This window comes from Bos grunniens, chromosome 16 (genome assembly GCF_055505025.1).
Source record: "Bos grunniens cultivar Pamir isolate PY7600 chromosome 16, Bosgru_T2T1.0, whole genome shotgun sequence".
Classification (NCBI taxonomy): domain Eukaryota; kingdom Metazoa; phylum Chordata; class Mammalia; order Artiodactyla; family Bovidae; genus Bos; species Bos grunniens.
Window position 1 is genome coordinate 28918104 of NC_141180.1, and position 23992 is coordinate 28942095.

Here is a 23992-nt window from a genome sequence, read left to right on the forward strand (position 1 = left end):
CAAGACTGCCAAGCTAATAAGGGGTTAGGACAGGGCCAAACTCAAGCTGGCCGCCCCGCCAAGAGTGCCCAGCAGTCCGCTCTGCCGCAAGTCTGCCTCCTGGGCTCTGGAGAAGAATTCCTGGACTTCACCTGTGCTGGGCCTTTGCTTCCCAAGCCCTGGGCATGGCCTCTCCTCTCGGCTCTGCCCAGCCTGTGCCCACCAGGGGCCCCCAAAGGCTTCTCCTCCCACTGGTGCTCGCTGACTGCCCCTCATTCTCCCTGACGCCTCAAACCATGTTCCATGGTCTCTGGTCTCATTCCCATTCTTGCTCTGGGATTCTTGGCAACAACCTCCGCAGTTCTAGGAATGCTGGCCCTGGGCTTGGAGGTTCTTGTCCGAAACTTGGCTAACAGCCGTGGTGATGCCAGGAATCCTTCCTGCCCTTTTGACCTGTGATTTTTGTTTTGCAGAGATGGTGTCATCTTTGCAAAAGGATATGTTAGCAAAGGATGAGCAAGTTCAACAACTAAAACAGGAAGTGAATCAACTAAAAAGTGAGAACAAAGAAAAGGATCACCAGCTTGAAGCCCTCAACTCCAGAGTGAGTGTTGGGTCATCATCAAAGTGTAGCTTCGAAAAGCAGACACGGTGCAGTCAGGTGTCTGCAGAGAAGTCAACTTCTTGGCAGCTTTTAAAGTACAGTATGTGGCTCAGAATAGCATGATATATTTTCAAATGCAGCAAACATTTTTTAACCCCTATGATAAATAAACCCCAGGAACAAACACACTTATTAGCATATATTGCTACTGCACAGCTTAATGTAAAACAGAATAAAATATCTCTGTGAGCAAGGACAACCCACAGGGCTCCATCACGGTCCCAGCACCGCTGGTTCTCATAACTGCCTTCAAATCAGAATGTTTGAAGATCCAGATGCAAACACACAAACTCTCATTTCTTCCCTAGACTTGGTAGGCAAGTGAAGAGTTTTTTAAATGGAACTTTATTTGCAAATCTTGCCTTCCATGCCAACTTTAGAATCCTGACTCTATAGGATAAGATTTCTCAGTATTTGTATAATGCATCTGTTTCTGCCAGTCAAGGTAAAACCTCATAGCTTTCATCTCAGGTCGTAACTCAGAGATTCCCAGCAGCTGTCTGATGGATTAGCCAGGGCTGCACAGGTGTGGGGTGGAAACATCCTGAGGTTCCAAGGAAAAGGCACGATACTGGTGCGTAGTACTACACGGAATATGGAACCGGCAAAAGGCACGAGCTTTGGAGTCAGACAGACCTGGGTCCAATCCCAGAGCTTTCTCTTACTGTAACTTATTTGGCCTTTATTTCCCTATCTGCGAAATGGGAGTGACAAAATCGTTTTCCAAGACACGGGAGCCTGGTTTTAGCAGTGCTCCTCTGCCTCTGCCTCAGTCAGCCGCCTGGGCAATGCCTCTGCCTTTGTTTCTGCCAAGCAGAGTGCCCTCCTAGGCACGTGCACTCGCTGTTTTAGGTGAGAGGACGGTGTGTGTGTGTGTGTGTGTGTGTGTGTTGGGGACGGGGAGGGGTTGCAGAGCTGGTGCTTAGTAGAAGGAATATGCAAAGACAGCCCCTGCTTGGCTCTTCCACCTCCCACCTGCATCTATTTGCTTATGTCCCCGTTTCCCCTTCCCTATTGACCTTGGAGCGAGGTCACTTTTCCTCTGGGTTCTTCCAGTCTTGTTTCTATATGTTACCTAGAAATCAAGCAGTCAGTTATTTTACAGTGAATTTACACTATGCATATTTTTTAAAATCATAAACACAATGACTTCCCCATGCTAATAAATCAACGCTTTATCGTTGGTCTTAAAAGCCACACACTTTCTCCTGGATGTACACAGTGTTATAAGGTGATCTCCTGTTATAAACAACACTTGTTTTTTTTTTTCCACTGTTACTGACAGTTCTATGGAGAACATCCTTGAAGCTACAGATTCACTGATTTCTCTAATCATTGTCCTTAGGGTACATGTCTAAAGTGGGAATTTCTGGGTCGAAAGAAGGCACGTCCATCCTTATGCTCTTAATGTCTGTTGCCAAAATGCCCTCGGAAAAGGCAGCTCTGCTTACCACTCTGTGACCAGCAGGGCAGTCGTGTCTCTGAGATGGAACCTGCACGAAAGCACTAAGATCCACCCAAACTCACTGGCCCTCCCTCACCACTCTCGATGCTCACTGAGTGAAAGCGGCTCAATTCCTCCACTAAGTACCAGCCTCTGCGAGTCTGGACTCTCCCTGTGGTGCAGTTGGCTGGCTTTTGAAGGGCAATTTAGACACTTTATTTGTCAAAACTCACAAGAGGGGTGAACCAGGAACAACCACAGGATCCCCGTGCTTCCGTCACACAGGCAGTCTGGCCTCTCATGATGCAGGGTGTGATGGAGTTAAACAGCAGAAGACAGTCTTGGGCACGCACATAGGGACTTAGGGCCCCCAGTCAAGCCCACGTGACCTGGTTATTTTTCTCCCCAGTGCTCAGTGCTGAAAGAAGAGTTAAAGAAGGAAGATGCCCAGAAGGAGAACCTGGAGGCCCAAGAGAAAGAACTAAAACTCTACAAAACTGTGCGTTGAAGCTCCTCACCCCTGGGTGTCCATGGAAAGCCTAGACTTTGACCTTCAGGGCTTTGGAGGGGTTCCTTGGCCCCTTAGCTAGTACAAACTCTGGGGCTTTATGGATGTCTATTAATGTAATTAATGTAATTCTTGATTTGCTTGCCTCAAAGAGATGGGTAGAAAACCTTGGAAAACATACTCTCCTAGGATTTCATGGACAGTTGGCTCTAGGCCCCTTATCAGCCCCTGGAACTGGGCTAGAGTTGGGCTGGAGACTGGGACAAAAGGTGGCCCAGTGGCCACTAGATGCTACTAGAAATTCACCATGGTGCCTACCCCTGGACTTGTAATGCCCAAATTTTCATGATCTACTGTCTCAAGTTTTATCACAGCCGTGGGCTCTGTTATTAACATGAAACGCCTCCTTAAGTATTGTTTCTTAAATATTGATGCATTCAGTTTTACATCAGTTCATAAAAACAAAATAAAACGCAGATGTATCATTGGCTTTGTATGGAAGGTGAATATAAAAATTAGTACAATGAAAAGATGAGCACTAAATGTGAATGTTCACCCTCCGCGCCAGTCAAGTCCTCGAGAACATCACTAAGCATGTATTTTCCATCTGTCGAGGCCATTTTCTTCTCTCAGGGGCACTGCTATTCTCTGTCTCAAATGGGAACAAAAAGAAAAAGCTCATTGTTCTTTTCTTCCAAGCTCTGCCCATGGTGTCTTCCAAATAACCCCTATTTAGACTGAACTCAAAATATATTCCAAGGAAGGAGAATCTAATGAGTGAATGTGTCCCTTGTACTGTTGAATCCAGAATCCATGCTGATCTTCAAAGGAAACTCAAATTTTCCCTCACCCTGCACTTTCAATGCATCTGTTGAAAGAAACCCTACTTTGCTTTAAAGATGTAGAAGCATCTCCCAAGGGAAAGAATTAACCTGATCTCAGACTAGGTTTCCACCTTAACGAACTGGGTGAGGTGAGTTACGAAGTTGACTTCCCTGCTGTTGACACTTTCTTAGCAAATCCACGGCATGGAGAAAGAAGTGAGAAAGCTCAGGGAGGAGTTGAAGAGGAGCAGTACGGAGCAGAGCCTGATCTCTAAGACGCTTCGGGAAAAGAGCAAGGTATGGCAGGGATGGGTCGCCTTGGCAACCGCTCCAGGCTGGGTCTGCCAGACTCCAAAGTTCCCGTGTGTAACCACGACCCACTGCCTTCAATCATGAAATTACCCAGGAAAGAATTGATCCATTAAATCAAGCTTGTCAATGATGTTGTTCCAACTTAAATACTCTTATTGATTTGTGTGTGTGTGTGTCTTTGTGTTCTATCAGTCATTGGGAATTTTTTTTTTTTAATCTCATCATGATTGTAGATTTGTGTTTCTTCTTTTAATATTGACAAATTTTGCTTTATATATTGTGAGGTTGTATTACTATGTGCATATAAATTTAGAATTCTAATACTTCCAGTAGAACAAGACTTTTGATCATCATAAAATGTCCCTTTTTTTTTTTAGTGTCTCTTTTCATCTCTAGTAGTGTTTTCCCTTAACATCATCTTTGTCGTGTAGCACCATCACTGGCTTGCTGTTGGTTAGAGTTTCCATAGCATATTTTTTTCATACTTTCTCTGTTAATTTTTTAAATTTTTATTTATTGGTTTCTTTTTGGCTGTGCTGGGCCTTCATTACTGCACACAGGCTTCCTCTAGATGTGGTGAGCAGGGACTGCTCTCTAGTCACGGGGCACCGGCTTCTCATTGCAGTGGCTTCTTGTGTGGAGCATGGGCTTTGGACTGCAAGGGCTCAGCAGTTGTGGCTCATGGGCTTAGTTGCCCCGTGGCATGTGGACTGTCCCGGGACCAGGGATCAAACCCATGTCCTCTGCTTTGGCAGATGGATTCTTAACCACTGGACCACCAGGGAAGTCCTCTCTGTCAATTTTTAAGTTTTAGACATATAGCTTCCAAATAGCATATCATTTTTACAAAACCCAGTTTGACAGTCTTTTACTTTCAGTCCGTTTATGTTATCTAATCACTCATACACTGGGATTTAAATCTACTCTCTTGCCCAGTGCCAGTTGTACTCTCTGTAACTATATTGCTTTTTCTCTCCTTTCTTGCCTCCTTTTGAGTTGATGGTTTTCTGTCATTCCACCTTCCCCCTCTATTAGCTTGGAAACATTTCACTTTTTTACTATCCTTTTAACCATAGTAAGACAATAGCATTTTATCCTTGACTTGCAAAGATCTCACATTAATTAAGTTTTTCCCGCTTCCATTGCTCTCTTAGTGGTCATCCTAAAGATTACAACGTGCATTCTTTTTTAATTAATGAACGTATTTCTTTGGCTGGGCTGGGTTTTAGTTGCAGATCGTCACTGTGGCACGTTCGATCTTCAGTTGCAGCATGCAAACTCTCCATTTGTGGCATGTGGAATCTAGTTCCCTGACCAGGAATTGAACCTGGGCCGTTGGCATTGGGAGCACAGAGTCTTAGCCACTGGACCACCACAGAAGTACTTACAATGTACATTCTTAACTTACCAAGATGTAGTATTAGTTGATAATTATGCCCTTCTCCTTGACAATGTAGTGAATTTAGAACACCCTGACTTCACTTAACCCCTCCAAATTTGTAAGTCATTGCTGTCATTTTCTAAACTCCTCTCTATAGTTATTAATAAAGCCCCCAAAGATATTATTGGCATTTTTATATAGTCAGTATCATATGCACACGTTACTCTTACTGTTGCTTGTCTTTTCTGCATCTCTGATCATCCATCTGCATTCATTTTTCTTGTCTCTGAAGAATACCCTTTAGTGTTTTCCTTCACTGTAGCTCTGTTGATGACAGTCGCAGATGTGTCTGTGTGTCTATCTTGAAATGATATTTAACCTTCATTCTTAAAACACATTTGACTGCCTATTGAATTCTACAATAGCAGTTCTTTTCTTTCAGCACATTAGAAACAGCATTAGGTATGTCACTGCTGTTTTTTGGCTCCTGTTATTTCTATTTAGAAGTCATCTGTAAGCCTTATTGATGCACCTTTGCAAAACCTGTCTTTTTCTCTGGCTGCTTTTAAGATTTCCTTTTCCCTGGATTTCCAGCAGTCTTATTATGATTTATCTAGGTGTGGATTCATTTTTCTTTGCCTTGTTCAGAGCTCATCAGGGCTTCTTGAATCCCTGGCTTGGTGTTTTGTGCTAGTTCTGGCACTCAGGCTCTATTGCACACAGGCAGCGGGGCGCTACCAGGGCCTCCGAACAGAGAACCAGTATGTGACAATCGCAGCTAATAATGGTGAAAATAATAGCTGCAGTTTCTCATGGACTGGGCATCACCACCAAACATTTCATCTCTTTTCCCTCTTCACAACAGCGCCATGACCTAGAGATCATCCTCCCCATTTTACAGATGAGAAAGTCAAGACCACTTGTTAACTAGCAGTGTAACTAGCCCAGTCGCATAGTTTTGGCTGACTCCAGGTTGGTCTGACTCCAATCACTATTGTGTAGCCAACAGCCACGTGCTACTGTTCACACTGATATTAATCAAAATTAAATACACTTTGAAATTCATTTCCTCGATCACACCAGCCCGTGTTTCGAGCGCTGGATCACCAGATGTGGTTTGTGGCTGCTGTATTAGATGATACAGAGTCAGAGCATCTGTATCGTTGTAGAAAGTTCTGTAGGTCAGAGCTGCCCTACAGCTGGCTAACCCTCACAGTACCGCAAGGCGCTAAACTAGAGGCGAGGAGGCCAGCTGCCACAGCCCAGCATGTCACCTGAGAGGGGTGGAGGACAGGCGTGGAGAGCACCAGGCGTGACGGAGGGAGCAGGGCAGCCCCTGAAGTTGCCTGAGGCTCAGGAGTGGGAATGGGGGGCTGTTCGTGGAGAACACAGATAAGGGCAGAGTCCAGAGTTGGACTTGGCTTCTGTGGTGTATGGAAATGCAGCTGAAATACAAGTCAGAGCATGTTTAGATCTGGAAGGAAACTAAGGCCCCAGAGAGGTGGCTTTTCCAAGGTACCAGAGCTGGGTAGTCGCTCTACCTCTGTATACTCTACTCAGAGGAAAGCTCCAAAGAGCTCTTCTGGGTCTTTTATTACATCTCTGTGATCCCCCTTGTCAGATCCCTAATCAACACGGCCCATGGGATTTATTTCAGCACAAAGTCTTTCCATTTATTTATGAGCATTTGCCTGGTTTCCTGTTGGTGCCAGAGCCCTGGGCTCAGTAGGTATGTCCCTGAAATGACTAGGTGTGTCCCTGAAAGGAGCAGCTGCAAGGCCCACACTTGCCAGCAGATGGTAGCATCAAGCACTCCCAGGCTCACCTCAGCTTGCCCCGTTACCCAAGCAAGGGAGGATTAGACAAGCAAGCTTCTGCACTTCAAACGCTTTCTTTTGCAGGCTGCGATTCTTAATAGACGTTGCTGAGCAAGCCTCTAGAGAAGTTTCCACCAGTGGGTGTGCTCAAAGTGGTGATGACAAATAGTTATGATGATAAACCCAGTAATAACACTGACCAAAGACCTTTCGTGGAGTCTTAGAAGGAGGCTTCATGGCAGATATTCCCGTTCACCTTTTTAAAAATATATTTATTTTTTTGGTTGCACAAGATCTTAATTGCTGTATGTGGGATCCTCTATCTTCATTGCAGCATGTGGGATCTAGGTCCCTGACCAGGGATCAAACCTGGATGCCCTCCATTGAGAGCAAGGAGACTTAGCCACTGGACCACCAGGAAATTCCCCACCCACCTTTTATAGGTCACACCAATATTTACCACACTCACAGACCTGTAAGCACTATTCCAAATATTTTGAATTCCCACAATAACTCTGTGCTGCAGTACAGGTACCATCATCCCCATTTGACAGATGAGAACACTGAGTCACAGAGCAGTGAAATCACTTTCCCAGGGTCACACATCTTGCTAGGGACCGAGCTGGAATTGGAGTCTGTGATAGGACATAGTCGAGCCCAGGGTGCAGAGCTCAGCCCCTTCCCTTAAGGGGTATCTCCCTGTGAGTTTATCTCCACCCTGTGTATGCCCATGACCCCTGCCACGGGGCCGCAGCTGTCCCTACCCCTCAAGGACTCCCCCACTGCCATTAGCACCACCCCACCCAGAAGAGTTCCCCCAGAGGGCATGATGATCACATTAGCAGCAAGCCCATGCTTTCATCATCCTTTCAGGTTGAAGAGAAGCTTCAGGAGGATTCCAGAAGGAAATTGCTTCAGCTGCAAGAAATGGGGAACAGAGAAAACCTCATTAAAGCCAATTTGGAAAGGGCAGTAGGTCAGGTAGGCGTGCTGCCAAGCCCCTTCATGGCCCACCGCTCTCCACGGAGCCCTGCGCCCAAGCGGCCGGCAGGGATGAGTGAGGAGGAGGACGGCCTGGTTTAATTTCACCCACTTATCCCCAGGGGCAGGGCTCTGTGTGGCTCCCGAGCCCCAGTGGATGTCGCTAAAAAGGCTTTTCCTGCTGGGAAGCTGCCCACACCAGTGTTTGCCATCACCTGAGACCCTGACCAACCAGCCAGTCCCAGGTCAAGGCCCACCCCGGTGAACCAGCGGTGCGGGTCCCTCCTAGGGAGGGTTTGAGCCTTTCAACCGCAGTGGCATTTCTAGCACTTTCTCCTTCACATTTTTTTGTCTTGACATGTACAGCGAGCGATCTTTCTTCCTCTGGGTCTCCAGACGCTCTAGTCGGTATCCACAGGGGATGCCACTCTTCTGTTTGTTTTTGTTTTGTTCTGTTTTGTTTGGCCAAGCCACGTGGCTTGCAGGATCTTAGTTCCCCAACCAGTGATCAAACCCGTGCCCCCTGCAGTGGAAGCGCAGAGTCTTAACCCCTGAACCGCTAGGGAAGTCCCGCCACTTTTCTTAATGAAGTATTAATAATATGCAGGTCAAGAAGCAACAGTTAGAACTGGACAGGGAACAACAGACTGGTTCCAAATCGGAAAAGGAGTACACCAAGGCTGTATATTGTCACCCTGCTTATTTAACTTATATGCAGAGTACATCATGAGAAACGCTGGGCTGGATGAAGCACAAGTGGGAATCAAGATTGCCCAGAGAAATATCAATAACCTCAGATATGCACATTAACACCACCCTTATGGCAGAAATCAAAGAAGAACTAAAGAGATGAAAGTGAAAGAGGAGAGTGAAAAAGTTGGCTTAAAACTCAACATTCAGAAAACGAAGATCGTGGCATCTGGTCCCATCACTTCATGGCAAGTAGGAAAACAATGGAAACAGTGAGAGACTTTTTCTGGGCAGATGAGTCCACCTCGTCACTCACTGGATTCTCAGAAGGGTCTGTAAACTACCCAGAAAGGTTAAGAACCACAGTCCTTAAAGGAGCACTCCAGCCCACCCAGCCCAGCTCCCGAAGCCCTTCCATGTGGTGGCATGCAAGCCTGAACCAGCAGTATGACCGGGCACTGTCCCCCACGCTGAACTCCAGAAGCACCCACAGGTTAAATGATGACGATAGTGCCTCCTGGCAGGTATTAAAGCCTCTTCAACAAACATCCACAGCATCACCCCCGGTGTCCCCTCTCTGCAGGGCACTGACCCTTAGCAAGGGAGAGAGCCCGCCACTCTGGGCGTCCCTTGGTGCACCTGGGCTACCCCTGCCCCTGCCAGCGCTCTGCACCCCCAGCACACACCCACCTTGAGGGCATGATCTGTGCTGTTTGCCAGGAGCCTGGTCATGCCTCCAGCCAGAGCTCATTCAGGAAGACCCTTAGAGACACAGAGATTCCTCCAGGACTTGAGAGAGTAAGGATGAGGCCTCTCTGTGCTGCCCTGGCCTTCCCATGTCACCCTCTTATCCATAGCCAGCTCCCTGCCTGAGGTCATGCCCTTCCCCAGGCAAGTGACTCCAGGACTGACTCTTGTCCAGCAGGACCTATCCCTCCACTCAGAGCAGTCCCATAGTGTGCCTCTGGTGGTGATGCGGGCCATCGCCCATGGGGCCCTACCTACATAACCTCTTCCTTGGGCAAGTTAGGACCCTCCCCTTGGTCATGAAACCAACAGACGGCCCAGAATCCCTCCTGGCTCCCGGCAAGCTGACTGCAGAGCTGTCTTTAGGAGAGTCATAATTCCTCTCCTTGGCTTTTCAGAACTTCCTGGTGTGCAGCAAACTCCTGTGTCTTGGGACCCATTGACATTCACATTGATTCCCCAGCTGTTACGGTCCTTCAGCTTTCCTTAGAGTCTTTCGTGACCACATTTTTGCCCGTGAGCCAAAAACCCAAGCCAAGGGCCATCAAGTTGGTAAACTTCCAGAGAGGGTTGGGCTTGTTTGCCTCTCAGGTCTCTCATGAACCTGAAACACCTTGAACTTGTCATTCTAGAAGCCCTGATTCTAATGTAACTGTATTCTTTCATCAACTGTAATCTGAAGACACCAGAAGCAGGGAGATAGTCAATAAAAGCTGGCCGAACTGAAGGCGAGGACTTTGAACACCTGCCAAGTCAGTCATTTCTGTTACAAGCATTCGATGAACACTTATTGAGTGCCTGCTGGGTGCCAGGCTCCGGGGACCCTGAGGGGAATACAGCAGGCGTCATCTTCAGGACACAAGACCTAAGGCACAAAATGGCAGCAGGCTGCTCATCCTTCTCTCCCTGGGCACCCTGGCTGATTACACAGTTTACTCGGGCTGACAGCCTCAATATTTATCTCACAGCCTGGTGCCAGCGTACCAATTATGGAAGACCGCTCCCGGCCCCAGACTTCCCACTGGATAATTGGCAGTGAGTGGCTCTTCTGAGGGCCTGAGACGTATGTGAGCTGCCCACACGCATCCGCTGGGTTAGGCGGGCATGCCTGAAAAGTCGTTAAAACCTACTGTCCCCCTCTCTTGTGTGGGCACTGCCCCTTCCGGTGAGAGGTGAAGGTGTTAATAATCCGTTTGCGGCGTGCTTAGTCACTTGGTTGTGACCAACTCTTTGCAGCCCCATGGAGTGTAGCCTGCAGGCTCCCCCATCCGTGCAATTTTTCAGGCAAGAATACTAGATTGGGTTGCCATTTCCTACTCCAAGGGATCTTCCCGACCCAGGAGTCATACCCACATCTCTTGTGGCTCCTGCATTGGCAGGCGGATTCTTTACCACTAGGACCACCTAGGAAGCCCCGAACATAGTGACCATTAATGGTGTGCAGAGCCTTCTAACTGATTTCTCCCAGACCCAGCAGTGGAAATGACTCCTGAAGCCCTGTGGCTGCAGCTGCACCACTCATTCCATCACCTTCCCTTTCTTTGTGCTGCAGCTGGAGCATTTCAGAAGTCAGGTCATCAAGGCCACCTATGGACGAACGAAGCCGTTCCAGGACAAGCCCGTCTCTGATCAGCAGGTTTGTCCCTCTTCCCCACTTTCTTCCTCAGGGACCCGGGACTCCAGACACTGAGAGCATATGTTTCTGTTTTTTGTTGGTGGCGCATATTTTTCACACTGTTGCTGCACCATGAAGATTTGTTTCGATATTCTGGGATTTCCTGGCTTTTAGAGTAAAAGCCAGTGAAACTCCCTTGAAGTCTTTCTGTGAAAATCAAATGGAACCACCCAGGCCTGTGTCTGGTCTCCAGGCCTGCATGATCCACCTCCGTTAGTCCCACGAGGAAAGAGCCTCGCCATAGGGCAGGCGTCCTGGCTCGTTCCTCCTGAAGAGGGCAGCCGGCAGCGAGGCTGTGCCTCTGGCGTAAGGACTGACTTGTTATTCTTCCGTTTGTCCCCTCCAACCCTGTGTCGGCACGCGGGTGAAAAATTCACACCATGGACTGCTCTCAGATAGCCTAGCCTTCTCTTTCGGGCCCCACAGCATCAGGCTCAGCGTGATGAATCACTCTCAGAGTTCCGAAGAATCTAGAACACACGCGGGGCCACATGACAAGCCTTTGGCTCTTAAAAATCATCTCTGATCCCGGGGAACGTGCCCTTGTTGGTGACAGAGCCGACATTCCCTCCAGAGCCATCACCCAAACATGCCAGGACCTCCCTCCTCAACCCTGCGGAGATGGGAGCTCAAGCCCATGCCCTCCCCCAACCCAGGGCCCCTCCTGCAGAGCCACCCTGCGATGTCAGTCTTTTTTCTCCCCCCACTAGTTAATAGAGAAGATCACCCAGGTCACTGAGGACAACATCAACTTCCAGCAGAAAAAGTGGACCCTGCCGAAGGAGAGCCAGCTCGGCCTCTGCCGACACGAGGAGGTCACAGACAGCGTTGAGAGGCTGAAGAAGGCCTTAGACAGTTGCCAGGTGCCCTCCTCCGCTTCTCACCCGTGCCCCCGTGGCTCACGTGCTCCTTGTTCAGGAGATCGTCCGGCTCTGCTTTTCTGCCCACCTTCTCTCTTGCTGGAGAGATCTGTTTGAGGTAGAAAACAAAGGACCTCAAAAACTGCCTCCCAGGTGAACTTGGTGTGGCCAAGAAAAAGCTGCCTGACGCTCCCCTTTGGGAGGCCCCTGGACCTCAGGGGAAGAAATGTTGTTCAGTCACTCAGTCGTGTCTGACTCTTTGCGACCCCGTGGACTGCAGCACGCCAGACTTCGCTGTCCTTCACCGTCTCCTGAAGTTTGTTCAAACTCATGTCCGTTAAGTCAGTGATGCCATCCAACCGTCTCATCCTCTGTTGCCCCCTTCTCCTCTCGCCCTCAAAATAGCCCTGGGTTATTTCCAGAGAAACCAAGAAAACATCCTGCTCTTTATTTTCATTTTTCTTTTTTGTCCCAGCAATGGAAAGGCTGCTCTTACCCTAGTCGCCTTTGACTCTGGAGGAGACAAGACTGGTTCTGACCGACCACCACCCCCCACCTCCCAGCCCCCACCTGGAGAACCAGCTTTATCAGAGCAGGCAGCTGCTTCTGCTTTCTCTGGAAATAAGCAGCTGCTATTTGGGGAGTCTGTCTGAATGTTGGCTTGTCAGCACTCTTTCAAGTCAGGAAATCGGACTTTCTGACCAGCTTATGTGTTGATCTCAGCAGGAATTTTGTAGCCAAATTTGGTTCTTGTTTCAGCCAAATTGTCCTCGGCAATTTGGCTTTGGAATTGCCTGCACCTAAACACGGGATCTCTTCCTTTTTCTGTTTTTTTTTTTTTTTCTAATTTATTTTATTTATTTTGTTTATTGGCCGTACCAGAGATTATTTGCAGCATGTGGGACCTTCAATCTTCATTGCTGCATACGGGATTTTTTAGTTGTGGCACATGGGATCTAGTTCCCTGGCCAAGGATCAAACCCGAGCCCACTGTATTGGGAACACGGAGTCTTCACCACTGGACCACCAGGGAAGTCCCTTTTTTTGCTTTTTATTTTATATTGGGATATAGCCGATTATATCTTGGGCTTCCCTTATGGCTCAGCTCGTAAAGAATCCGCCTGGAATGTGGGAGACCTGGGTTCAATCCCTGGGTTGGGATAATCCACTGGAGAAGCGAAAGGCTACCCACTCGAGTATTCTGGCCTGGAGAATTCCATGGACTGTATAGTCCTTGGGGTCGCAAAGAGTCGGACACGACTGAGCGCCTTTCACTTTCACTTTCATAGCCAATTAACACACTGTGTTGTGGTAGTTTCAGGTGAACAGCGAAGCGACTCAGCCATCCATATACATGCATCCATTCTCCCCCAAACTCCCCTCCCATCCAGGCTGCCACATAACTTTGAGAGAGTTCCATGTGCTGTACAGTAGATACTTGTTGGTTATCCATTTTAAATATAGCAGTATGTGCATGTCCATCCCCAACTCCCTAACTATCCCTTCCCTCCATAAGGGGTTGCTATCCCCCTAGCAACCATAAATTCATTCCCTAAGTCTGTAAACACAGGGTCTCTTTGACCATCAAAAGTCCCAATTAAAGTGCACACAAAATAAAAGCTGCCCCCTCGTCCCCCCACCCTAAAAGGCAACTAGAAGTGGGCCATCCCAGGGCACTTCCTGCTTCAAGAACACATCAAGAACCCCGCTCTCTGCAGGTCACGGCGGCCGGGTGCTATTTCTGGCAACGGTGGCCTAGCTCCTCACGACCTCATCTCTTTCCAGGCTTGCATGAAGATGTCGTGCTGCAGCAACGACCTGAGGAAGGAGGTCAGCCTCCTGCAGCACCTGCAGGTGAGCCCACCTGTCTCGGGGCTCCAGAAGGTGTCACTGGACATCCTGCGCCTGTCGCTGTCCTGGCTGGAGGAGACCGAGCACCTCCTCCAAGACGTGGGCATCCAGTTCTCCAGCTCCAACAAGGGTAACGGCAGCCTTCTTCTCCTGTAGTTGCATGACTGAAATGTCGCGTCAAATCTGATCACGAAGGGACATCTGTTGAGGGAGGCTTCTTGTTGGGTGTGCAGCCAAGCGTTCCCTTCTCCAGACTTAACTTCGTTTCACCACTTGAGAAGTGATGTTCCAGGAAAAGAGTATACACAAGTGAGACATGACTGCTGGAGAAAAACGAGATGTAACAGAGGCAATAGGAAGAAGCAAAATTATGCCAAATCTCTCTTAGAAGTTACCACATACATATAAAAATACACTGTTTTTAGAGCAGTTTTGGTTTCACAGCAAAATTGAGAGGATGATATGGAGATTTCCGAGGTACCCTCCATCGCCACTCATGCCCATCCCCCCAGTTATCAACATCAGCACCAGAGAAACACAACTGTTGCAGCTGATGAACCTACATGGACACATCGTAATCACCCAAAGCCCATGGTTTACATTGAAAAGAAAAGTCAGAGTTGCTCAGTCGTGACCGACTCTGTGAACCCATGGACTATACAGTCCATGGAATTTTCCAGGCCAGCGTACTGGAGTGGGTAGCCTTTCCCTTCTCTAGGGGATCTTCCCAACCCAGGGATTGAACCTAGGTCTCCCACATTGTTGGGGTGGGGGATTCTTTACCAGCTGAGCCACAAGGGAAACCCAAGAATACTGGAGTGGGTAGCCTATTCCTTCTCCAACAGATCTTCCCCACCCAGGAATCGAACCAGGGTCTCCTGCGTTGCAGGTGGATTCTTAACTAACTGAGCTATCAGGGAAGCGATCAGGTTTACTTTGGGGTTCACTCCTTTTAATTTTAATTTTATTGGAGTGTAGTTGATCTGAAGTGTCGTGTAGGGTTTACTCTTGTACATTCTATGGATTTGGGCTTGGACAAATGTGTGATAACATGTAGCTACCATTATAATATCATACTGAATAGTCTCATTGCCCTGAAAATCCTCTGTGCTTCCTCCCCGACCTCCAGTCCCTGGCAACCACAGATCTTTTTTATTGTCACCATGGTTTTTTGCCTTTTCTAAAATATCATATAGTTGGGATCATACAATCTTTCAGATTAGTTTCTTTTACTTAGTAATATGCATTTAAGTTTCCTCTAAGTTTTTTCATGGCTTGACAGCTCTTTTTTTAGTGCCAAATAATATTCCATTGCTTCCCAAGTAGCGCGGTGGTAAAGAACCCTCCTGCCAATGCAGGAGACGCAGGAATCAAGGGTTTGATCCGAGGGTCAGGAAGATCCCCTGGAGTAGGAAATGGCAACCCACTCCACTCCAGTGTTCTTACCTGGAAAATTCCATAGACAGAAGAGCCTGGCAGGCTGCAGCCAAGAGGTTGACTGAGTGACTAAGCACTGAGCAATGTTCCATTATGTACTCACCTACTGAAGGACATCCTGGTTGTTTCCAAGTTTGGGCAATTATGAATAAAGCTGCCATAAATATCCACGTGCAGGTTTGTGTGTGGGCGTGTTTTCAACTCCTTTGAGGAAATACCAAGGTTGTAGTTGCTGGATCATGTGGTTAGAGTACATTTAGTTCTTAATGAAACCACAAAGCTCTCTTCCAAAGTGACTGTATTTTGCATTCCCACCAACAATGAGTGAGAGTTCCTGTTGCCTCACAGCCTTGCCAGTATTTGATATTGTCAACACTGTCATATTCTTTGTGTAACTTCCAAGGCATTTTCCCATGGAAAGAGCTATGTGAGTCTAGGCAAGTTATTCCCCTCTCTGTGCCTCAGTTTCCTTATCTGTAAAATGGGGATAATAGGGTATACTCACTCCATAGGATTCTTGTGAGGATTAAAATGCATTAATATATCTAAAGTATTTAAAAAGAGTACCTATCATAGAATAGGTTCTACCTGTAAATGTTTATTGATTTATTAACTTTACAAAAAAATAACGTCATACCCAGTTTTATTTAGTTTTGTTCCTAACAGTACATCAGGAACACCCTTCCATGTCAATACACACATCATTGCTGTCGCTGATGATAAGGAATCCCACTATGTAGGATGTACCATAATTTATTTAGCCAGTTCTCTATCTTGGGCCTTTAAGTTGTTTCCAATTTTTCACACACAGAAATGATGCTGACATAAATATTGTTCACCTTATCTTTATCATCTGAGATGTGGAAGGATATGAACCACTTTCACTCAGCAAAGATTTATTACAGGTCTACTAGATACCAGGCACCATGCTGGGCAGAGATATAATGGGGCCAAAAACAGGTAGAATCTAGATCTTGGCTATAAAACTCCTCCTTCTTTACTGTGAATCTGAACTCTTTCATAATAAAATATTGCTGAGACAACAGGCTCTATCCCAGCCCTTGTAGATTTTATGGTCTCAGGAAAGGATAGGATCTTCAGTTCAGTTGCTCAGTCATGTCCAATTCTTTGCAACCCCGTAGACTGCAGCACGCCAGGCTTCCCTGTCCATCACCAACTCCCGGAGCTTACTCAAACTCATGTCCATCCAGTCGGTGATGCCGTCCAACCATTTCATCCTCTGTCATCCCCTTCTCCTCCCGCATTCAATCTTTCCCAGCATCAGGGTCTTTTCAAATGAGTCAGTTCTTTGCATCAGGTGGCCAAAGTATTAGAGCTTCATCTTCAGCATCAGTCCTTCCAATGAATATTCAGGACTGATTTCCTTTAGGATGGACTGGTTGGATCTCCTTGCAGTCCAAGGGACTCTCAAGAGTCTTCTCCAACACCACAGTTCAAAAGCATCAGTTCTTCAGCGCTGAGCTCTCTTTATGGTCCAACTCTCACATCCATACATGACTACTGGAAAAACCATAGCTTTGACAGGATGGACGTTTATTGGCAAAATAATGTCTCTGCTTTTGAATATGCTGTCCAGGTTCGTCACAGATTTCCTTCCAAGGAGCAAGCATCTTTTAATTTCATGGTTGCAGTCATCATCTGCAGTGATTTTGGAGCCCAAGAAAATAAAGTTTGTCACTGTTTCCATTATTTCCCCATTTATTTGCCATGAAGTGATGGGACCAGATGCCATGGTCTTCATTTTCTGAATGTTGAGTTTTAAGCCAGCTTTTTCACTCTCCTCTTTCACTTTCATCAAGAGGCTCTTTAGTTCCTCTTGGCTTTCTCCCATAGGATGGTGTCATCTGCATATATGAGGTTATTGATATTTCTCCTGGCAATCTTGATTCCAGCTTGAGCTTCATACAGCCTGGCATTTCACATGATATACTCTGCATGTAAGTTAAATAAGCAGGGTGACAATATACAGCCTTAACGTACTCCTCTCCCGATTTGGAACCAGTCTGTTGTTCCATGTACAGTTCTAACTGTTGCTTCTTGACCTCCATTCAGATTTCTCAGGAAGCAGGTAAGGTGGCCTGGTATTCCCATCTCTTGAAGAATTTTCCAGTTTATTGTGATCCACACAGTCAAAGGCTTTGGCATAGTCAATAAAGCAGAAGTAGATGTGTTTCTGGAACTCTCTCACTTTTTTGATGATCCAGCGGATATTGGCAATTTGATCTCTGGTTCCTCTGCCTTTTCTAAATCCAGCTTGACTATCTGGAAGTTCATGGTTCACATACTCTTGAAGCCTGGCTTGGAGAATTTTGAGCATTACTTTACTAGCGTGTGAGATGAGTGCAATTGTGCCATAGTTTGAACATTCTTTGACATTGCCCTTCTATGGGATTGGAATGAAAACTGACCTTTTCCAGTCCTATGGCCACTGCTGAGTTTTCCAAATTTGCTGGCATGTTGAGTGCAGCACTTTCACAGCATCATCTTTTAGGATTTGAAATAGCTCTACTGGAGTTCCATCACCTCCACTAGCTTTGTTCATAGTGATGCCTCCTAAGCCTCAATTGACTTCACTTTCCAGGATGTCTGGCTCTAGGTGAGTGATCACAGCATCGTGATTATCTGAGTCATAAAGATCTTTTTTGTATAGTTCTTCTGGGTATTCTTGCCACCTCTTCTTAATATCTTTTGCTTCTGTTAGGTCCATACCATTTCTGTCCTTTATTGTCCCCATCTTTGCATGAAATGTTCCCTTAATATCTCTAATTTTCTTAAAGAGATCTCTAGTCTTCCCCATTCTATGTTTTCCTCTATTTCTTTGCATTGATCACTGAGGAAGACTTTCTTATCTCTCTGTGCTATTCTTTGGAACTCTGAATTCAGATGGGTATATCTTTCCTTTTTTCATTTGCCTTTCACTCCTCTTCTTTTCTCAACTGTTTGTAAGGCCTCCTCATACAACCATTTTGCCTTTTTGCATTTCTTTTTCTTGGGGGTGGTCTTGACCACTGCCTTCTGTACAATGTCACGAACCTCTATCCATAGTTCTTCAGGCACTCTTGTCTATCAGATCCAATCCCTTGACTCTATTTTCTCACTTCCACTGTGTAATCGTAAGGGATTTGATTTAGGTCATACCTGAATGGTCTAGTGGTTTTCCCTACTTTCTTCAATTTAAGTCTGAATTTGGCAACAAGGATTTCATGATCTGAGCCACAGTCAGCTCCCAGTCTTGTTTTTTCTGACTGTATAGAGCTTCTTCCTCTTTTGCTGCAAAGGATATAATCAATCTGATTTCGTTATTGACCATCTGGCGATTTCCATGTGTAAAGTCTTCTCTTGTGTTGTTAGAAGAGGGTGTTTGCTATGACCAGTGTGTTCTCTTGGCAAAATTCTGTTAGCCTTTACCCTGCTTCATTTTGTACTCCAAGGCCAAATTTGCCTGTTGCTAGGTATCTCTTGACTTCCTACTTTTGCATTCCAGTCCCCTGTAATGAATAGGACATCTTTTTGGGGTGTTAGTTCTAGAAAGTCTTATAGGTCTTCATAGAACCCATTCAGTTTCAGCTTCATCACCATTACTGGTCATGGCATAGACTTGGATTACTGTGATAGTGAATGGTTTGCCTTGGAAATGAACAGAGATCATTCTGTCATTTTTGAGATTGCACCCAAGAACTGCATTTCAGACTCTTTTGTTGACTACAAGGGCTACTCCATTTCTTCTAAGGGATTCTTCCCCACAATAGTAGATACAATAGTCATCTGAGTTAAATTCACCCATTCCGGTCCATTTTAGTTCACTGATTCCTAAAATGTCGATGTTCACTCTTGCCATCTCCTGTTTGACCACTTCTAATTTACCTTGATTCATGGACGTAACATTCCAGGTTCCTGTGGAATATTATTCTTTACAGCATCAGACTTTACTTCCATCACCAGTCACATCCACAACTGGGTGTTGTTTTTGCTTTGGCTCCGTCTCTTCATTCTTTCTGGAATTGTTTCTCCACTCTTCTCCAGTAGCATATTGGGCACCTATTGACCTGAGGAGTTCATCTTTCAGTGTCCTATCTTTTTGCCTTTTCATACTGTTCATGGGGTTCTCAAGGCAAGAATACTGAAGTAGTTTGCCATTCCCTTCTCCAGTGGACCACGTTTTGTCAGAACTCTCCACCATGACCTGTCTGTCTTGGGTGGCCCTACATGGCATGGCTCATAGTCTCACTGAGTTAGACAAGGCTGTGGTCCATGTGATCAGTTTGATTATTTTTTGTGATTGTGGTTTTCATTCTGTCTGCCCTCTGATGGATAAGGATAAGAGGCTTATGGAAGTTTCCTGATGGGAGAGACTGACTGAGGGGGAAACTGGGTCTTGTTCTGATGGGCGGGGCCATGCTCAGTAAATCTTTAATCCAACTTTCTGTTGATGGGTGGGGCTGTGCCCCCTCCCTGTAGTTTGACCTCTGGTCAAACTATGGTGGAGGTAATGAGGATAATGGCTACCTCCTTGCAAGGTCCTGTGCATGCACTGCTGCACTCAGTGCCCCCAACTCTGCCACAGGTCACCGCCTACCCACGCCTGTGCCGGAGACTCCTGGACACTCACGGGCAGGTCTGGGTCAGTCTCTTGTGGAGTCACTGCTCCTTTCTCCTGAGTCCTGGTGCGCACAAGATTTTGTTTGTGCCTTCCAAGAGTCTGTTTTCCCAGTCCTGTGTAAGTCTGGCGGCTCTGTGGTGGGGTTAATGGTGACCTCCTCCAATGGGGCTTATGACATACCCAGGTCTTCTGCACCCAGAGCCCCTACCCCTGCAGCAGGCCACTGCTGACCCATACCCCTGCAGGAGACACTCAAACACTCAAAGGCAGGTCTGGCTCAGTCTCTGTGGGGTTCCCTGGTGCACACAAGGTTTTGTCTGAGCCCTCCAAGGGGCAGGTATGGGGTTTGATTCTAAACACGATTTCACCCCTCCTATCATCTTGCTGGGCTTCTCCTTTGCACTTGGACATGAGATATCTTTTTTGGTGGGATCCAACATTCTCCTGTCAGTGGTTATTCAGCAGCGAGTTTTAATGTTGGAGTTCTTGCAGGAGAAGATCAGCACATCTTGTGACAGGATAGGATGGGCAGTTACCAAAAAATCACTCACATGGAAAACTTTAATGGGGACAGTTGCTTTGAAGGAGAAGTGCAGGGCTCTGACTTGGACAGGGAGGGCAGGGCCTCTGCAGGATGCATGGGAGTTATTTGCCAAACAGAGGAGGGTGGGGGCATCCTGGGTGAAGATAGTAGAATGGTGGTATCACAGGAAACAAGGAGAACACAAGCAAGGGCTAAAAAACGGGGACAGGGGTGGGGCAAGGAAGGAACAATGAGAGAGGTCAGTGGGGGCTGTACCATGGGGGGCCCAGGGACTTGCAGGTCCCTGGTAGGAAGCTCTGCTTTGGCCAGGGAGCACAAAGAAGTCCATAAAAGGTTTTAAGTAAGGAACTGATGGAATTGGCTTGCATTTGGACACAGTCATCTCAGCTATGAATGGAAACTGTCCAGGAAGGTGGCCAGCACAGAACCCTGGAGTACAGCTAGAAGGCTGTCATAAGACATGATGGTGGCCCTTGCTACGGCAGAGAAGGGGATGGAAAAAGAGAGAAGATTCCAGGGGCATTTAAAAGATGAATGGAATTAGATATGGTTAGAAAAGAGGTAGGGGCTTCCCTGGTAGCTCAGTGGTAAAGAATCCACCTGCCAATGCAAGAGACCTGGGTTCAATCCCTGGGCTGGAAAGATCCCCTGAAGAAGGAAATGGCAACCCACTCCAATATTCTTGCCCAGGAAATCCTGTGGACAGAGGAGCCTGGTGGACTACAGTCCACAGGGCTGCAAAAGAATTGGACACAACTGAGTGACTAAACAGCAACAACAAGAGAAACCACAGAGAGAAAGGGGGTTGCAGATCTCCACGCTTCTGGCTTGTGTAAAAGTACAGATGTGGTTCCTTCACCAAACTCCGCAGTAAGGAATGTGACGTGAGGACCAGATTTGAGGGGGAAGATAGTGAGAATTGCCTGGAGACATCCAAGATGAGGTGCCAAGGATGCAGCTGTCACCCTGGGTATCTAGCCTGGAAATGAATGTCAGTGATGTGGCCCCAAAACCCAGAAGAACACATGCCACAGGGTGGGTGCTTGGTCACTGTGTGGGATGGATGGTGATTAAAGCCATGGGTATGAGTGGTATCATTGAGAAAGAAAGTATCAAATGAGAAGGGAGAACCCAGGGCCACACCTAGGGGACTCCAACGTTTTTAAGATTGTGGATCCTTCTTGCCAAACCACCCGCCCAGGGAGGCTGCATGAATTTGACATTTCTTACACCAATGAATGAGAATAGAGGAGTGATATTATGGACCTAACAGAAGCAGAAGATATTAAGAAGAGGTGGCAAGAATACACAGAAGAACTATACAAAAAAGATCTTCACGACCCAGATAATCATGATGGTGTGCTCACTGACCTAGAGCCAGACATCCTGGAATATGAAGTCAAGTGAGCCTTAGAAAGCATCACTACGAACAAAGCTAGTGGAGGTGATGGAATTCCAGTTGAGCTATTTCAAATCCTGAAAGACGATGCTGTGAAAGTGTGCACTCAACATGCCAGCAAATTTGGAAAACTCAGCAGTGGCCACAGGACTGGAAAAGGTCAGTTTTCATTCCAATCCCAAAGAAAGGCAATGCCAAAGAATGCTCAAACTACCACACAAATGCACTCATCTCACACGCTAGTAAAGTAATGCTCAAAATTCTCCAAGCCAGGCTTCATGAGTATGTGAACCATGAACTTCCTGATGTTCAAGCTGGTTTTAGAAAAGGCAGAGGAACCAGAGATCAAATTGCCAACATCCGCTGGATCATGGAAAAAGCAAGAGAGTTCCAGAAAAACATCTATTTCTGCTTTATTGACTATGCCAAAGCCTTTGACTGTGTGGATCACAATAAACTGTGGAAAATTCTGAAAGAGGTGGGAATACCAGACCACCTGATCTGCCTCTTGAGAAATCTGTATGCAGGTCAGGAAGCAATAGTTAGAACTGGACATGGAACAACAGACTGGTTCCAAATAGGAAAAGGAGTATGTCAAGGCTGTATATTGTCACCCTGCTTATTTAACTTATATGCAGAGTACATCATGAGAAACGCTGGACTGGAAGAAATAGAAGCTGGAATCAAGATTGCGGGGAGAAATATCAATAACCTCAGATATGCAGATGACACCACCCTTATGGCAGAAAGTGAAGAGGAACTAAAAAGCCTCTTGATGAAAGTGAAAGTGGAGAGTGAAAAAGTTGGCTTAAAGCTCAACATTCAGAAAACAAAGATCATGGCATCCGGTCCCATCACTTCATGGGAAATAGATGGGGAAACAGTGGAAACAGTGTCAGACTTTATTTTTTGGGGCTCCAAAATCACTACAGATGGTGACTGCAGCCATGAAATTAAAAGACGCTTACTCCTTGGAAGGAAAATTATTACCAACCTAGATAGCATATTCAAAAGCAGAGACATTACTTTGCCAACAAAGGTCTGTCTACTCAAGGCTATGGTTTTTCCAGTGGTCATGTATGGATGTGAGAGTTGGACTGTGAAGAAAGCTGAGCACCGAAGAATTGATGCTTTTGAACTGTGGTGTTGGATAAGACTCTTGAGAGTCCCTTGGACTGCAAGGAGATCCAACCGGTCCATTCTGAAGGAGATCAGCCCTGGAATTTCTTTGGAGGGAATGATGCTGAAGCTGAGACTCCAGTACTTTGTCCACCTCATGTGAAGAGTTGACTCATTGGAAAAGACTCTGATACTGGGAGGGATTGGGGGCAGGAGGAGAGGGGACGACAGAGGATGAGATGGCTGGATGGCATCACTGACTCGATGGACATGAGTCTGAGTGAACTCCGGGAGTTGGTGATGGACAGGGAAGCCTGGCGTGCTGTGATTCATGGGGTCGCGAAGAGTCGGACACGACTGAGCGACTGAACTGAACTGATTCAACTCCAGTGATTAGACAACCCCAGCCAGGATATCTCTAAGGTAATCCAGAAGGTGGTATAAATTTCTTTTAAACATTTTTGAAAAGAAAATCAAGATTAACTTCTCTGTAAATGTCTGCCCTTCACAGACCATGTAGAGAAGAGACAGGGACTGGATTCCTCCCAACAACCCAACACCTCTGCAACCACAGTATTACTATTGCTGTAATCATGGCAGAGTCTGAATGTATGTAAAATCAGGTGAGACGTGGCCCACAGTTCTAGCTGCTCTTCAAACTGGAACTAAAACAGGGAAGGACCATGATCTCTAACCTAGTGACAGTGGACCAAGCAAGGCATGCACTGTCCCCTCCCCACTCGAAAGAGTCGTTATAGCGTCTGTCTCTAATCTCGTCACGAAAATGAAAGGGCTTCCCTGGTGGTTCAGACGATAAAGAATCCGCTTGCAATGCAGGAGATGCGGGTTTGATCCCTGGGTCAGGAAGATTCTCCCTGGAGGAAGAAATGCAATCTGCTCCAATATTCCTGCTGGAAGAATTCACTGGACAGAGGAGACTGGCAGGCTACAGTCTATGGGGTCACAAAGAGTTGGACATGACTGACTGCATTACCATAAAGAAACATGGGTTGTAATGTTAAGCCATCAGAAAGCTTGAGGAAGACTCTTTTCAGGCAGCATTCGTCAGGTCCCCTGTCTTTTTCTCTGGAGTTCACAGAGTGAGGAGAGTTGAGCAGTATCAAACAAGTCTCTGCAGA

At 46.6% G+C, this 23992-nt stretch overlaps 1 protein-coding gene across 23 annotated transcripts in view; it reads left to right on the plus strand.

The window, feature by feature from the left end:
- The window catches only part of FHAD1 (forkhead associated phosphopeptide binding domain 1), a 166035-nt gene that overhangs the window by 82263 nt on the left and 59780 nt on the right, over nt 1-23992 (plus strand). For 18 of the 23 annotated variants that reach the window (XR_015143255.1, XR_015143258.1, XR_015143257.1 and 15 more), the window contains exons 8-14: nt 453-583; nt 2497-2586; nt 3612-3716; nt 7803-7910; nt 10900-10983; nt 11733-11885; nt 13668-13863. Coding sequence is in view for 14 of the 23 variants with exons in the window: in XM_086343810.1 (XP_086199936.1) it covers nt 453-583; nt 2497-2586; nt 3612-3716; nt 7803-7910; nt 10900-10983; nt 11733-11885; nt 13668-13863 (867 nt within the window). In the remaining 9 variants the exon portion in view is untranslated. The remainder of the gene's footprint in view (nt 1-452; nt 584-2496; nt 2587-3611; nt 3717-7802; nt 7911-10899; nt 10984-11732; nt 11886-13667; nt 13864-23992) is intronic. The other 5 variants (XR_015143263.1, XM_086343815.1, XM_086343821.1 and 2 more) reach the window with 1 other exon arrangement.